This window comes from Geospiza fortis, unplaced genomic scaffold (assembly GCF_000277835.1).
Source record: "Geospiza fortis unplaced genomic scaffold, GeoFor_1.0 scaffold32, whole genome shotgun sequence".
NCBI classification, from domain to species: Eukaryota; Metazoa; Chordata; class Aves; order Passeriformes; family Thraupidae; genus Geospiza; species Geospiza fortis.
Window position 1 is genome coordinate 1,292,699 of NW_005054428.1, and position 2,549 is coordinate 1,295,247.

At 49.8% G+C, this 2,549-nt stretch overlaps 1 protein-coding gene across 1 annotated transcript in view; it reads right to left on the reverse strand.

The window, feature by feature from the left end:
• The window catches only part of SNRNP40 (small nuclear ribonucleoprotein U5 subunit 40), a 15,137-nt gene that overhangs the window by 11,082 nt on the left and 1,506 nt on the right, over positions 1–2,549 (reverse strand). Inside the window, exon 3 of the mRNA XM_031061874.1 lies at positions 764–929. Within this exon, the coding sequence (XP_030917734.1) occupies positions 764–929 (166 nt within the window). The remainder of the gene's footprint in view (positions 1–763; positions 930–2,549) is intronic.

The window sequence follows — 2,549 nt, forward strand, 5'->3', positions numbered from 1 at the left end:
TGCCCACCCTGAGCCTGCCCTGGCCCAGCCTGAGGCCGTTCCCTCTGCTCCTGTCCCTGTTCCTGGAGCACAGCCCGACCCCCCCGGCTGTCCCCTCCTGGCAGGAGCTGTGCAGAGCCAGAGCAGCAGAAAAATCCCAGCTGAGCAGCTCAACCTTCCCCACCCCCTGAGAAGTACAGAAAAAAAGAGAGCAGTGAAATTTGCTGTCACATTTTTGACTCTGAACTCAGAGCGATAACGAAATGAGTAACAAAAGCTGAATTCAGCTCAGATAAATGGGAAGATCCTAAAACTTTTACACCTTTTTCCCCCAGGTTCTGCCCAGGGTACACACTTGGGGCATTCACATTCTCTGAAAAATCCCTTTGCCAAGGATTTTTCTCCTGTGAAGCTGAGAAGCCTCAGAGAAAAGGAAAACAATTCTTATCTCATTTGCTTCTCCTGTGTTGTGCTCATGTGGAATGTGTTTGGGGATTGTTTACCCACAGGTGATTGTTCCATTGGATTCTGCTGGGAGTTGTTTTCACTCTTTGGCCAATCAGGGCCAAGCTGTGTCAGGGCTCTGAAGAGAGTCACGAGTTTTCATTATTATCTTTTTAGCCTTCTGTAAGTGTCCTTTCTGGATTCTTTAGTATAGTGTAGTATAGCATTCTTGAATATAATATAGTATCATAAAATAATAAATTAGCCTTCTGAGAACATGGAGTCAGATTCATCATTTCCTTCCTGCCACGGGGCACCCACAAACCCAGCACACACTGACCTTGACAGTGCCATCGTCGCTGCCGGTGCAGACGAGCTGGGGTCCCCTCCGGGCAGGGTAGCAGGAGTTGACAAAGGACGTGTGGCCCTTGAGCCTCTTGACCCTCTCCCCCGTCTCGCTGTCCCACACAGCCACGGTTTTGTCCGTGGATGCTGAGAAGAGCATGCTGCAGGCAACAACCACAGTGAGGGCTCAGCTCCCTTCTCATCTCCCTTTACCCCTGTCCTGGATTGCCAAGAAAAATTGTATCTATTTGCTATCTGCATGGCAGCTGGCTCCTGTTCATTGGGCAGCTTTCCTTATCTCTTCCACACCCACTCCTCCCTCAGGCAGACATCTGCTGATAACAGCCATTGAATGTCCCTGCATGGCTGATAAGAACTACAGCATCCCATTGGGAGATGGGAGCCCAGAGGGAGGAGCCAAGCATTCCTACCCGGATAGAATCTGGAGATTCTGGAACACCAGCACGGCTCCTGCACTGGATTGCCCAGAGGGACAGCAGCTGCCTCTTCCAGAGGCAGAGACTGCACCTTTCTCCAGGATCCCTGCTCCAGCAGAACCACCCCTGGCACTGCAGGAGGGCTGAGCCACAATTCCAATGGGACTGCTGCCAGCACCCTGACCCACAGGGTGTCAGCTTGGGTTCTGACTCTGCTAGTGCTGGTTTAGTTCACTGCAGTGTTTATTTTATCTTTTTATTTTCTTCCCTATTAAAGAACTGTTATTCCTGCTCCCATATTATTTTTTGCCTGAGAGCCTCTTAATTTCAAATTTATCACAATTCAGAGGTAGGGGGAGGGTTTACATTTTCCATTCCAGGGGAGGCTCCTGCCTTCCTCAGCAGGCACCTGGCTTTCCAAACCACGACAACCAGTAACCAGTGGGAGAACCTCCCCCTTTGGTGTTTTGGAGGAGCCTGAAACAATGACTGACACTGGAACAGCTGCACAGACAAACTCCCCTCAATCCCTGCTGGAAATTGCTTTTCTGCCTCCTCAAGCAGCATCTGGGATGAGCATAGCTCAGCAAAGCTCAGCTGCAATGGTGGAACAGCCTTGTAAATTAACCAGTATCTCACTGGTTCTCTTTCTCCCCCTCCCCTGTGAACCAACACAAACTTCCCTCTGCTCCCCAAAACTGCATCAATGGCACAGGGGGGTCACAGGCGCCCCCAGATCCTTTGCCCACACTACAAGGACTTGGTGACTATGGACTGAGCACAGGTAACAATCCCACAATCACTGAGGTGGGAAAAGAGCTCCAAGGACATTGAGTCCGAGCTGATCCCCACCTTGTCCCTGTCGCAGACATCTTTTATGAAAAATCCTTTCCTTAGGATTTTTCCTCCTGAGAAGCTGAGAGGCCTCAGGAACAAAATGGAAACATTGATTATCTGCTGCTGTGGAATGCAACAGGTGCATCTGTGATTGGCCCATGTTTGTTGTTTCCAATTAATGGCCAATCACAGTCAGCTGGCTTGGACTCTCTGTCCAAGACAGAGCCTTTGTTATCATTCTTTGCTATTGTATTCTTAGCCAGCCTTCTGATGAAATCCTTTCTTTTATTCTTTTAGTATAGCTTTAATGTAATATAGATCATAAAATAATAAATCAGCCTTCTGAAACATGGAGTCAGACCCTTGTCTCTTCCCTCAACCTGAGATCCCTGTGAACACGGTCACAGCCCCCAGCCCAGAGCTCTGAGTGCCACCTCCAGGAATTGCTGGGGCACCTCCAGGGATGGGCACTGCAAACCTCCCTGGGCAGCCCCTGCCAAGGCCTGA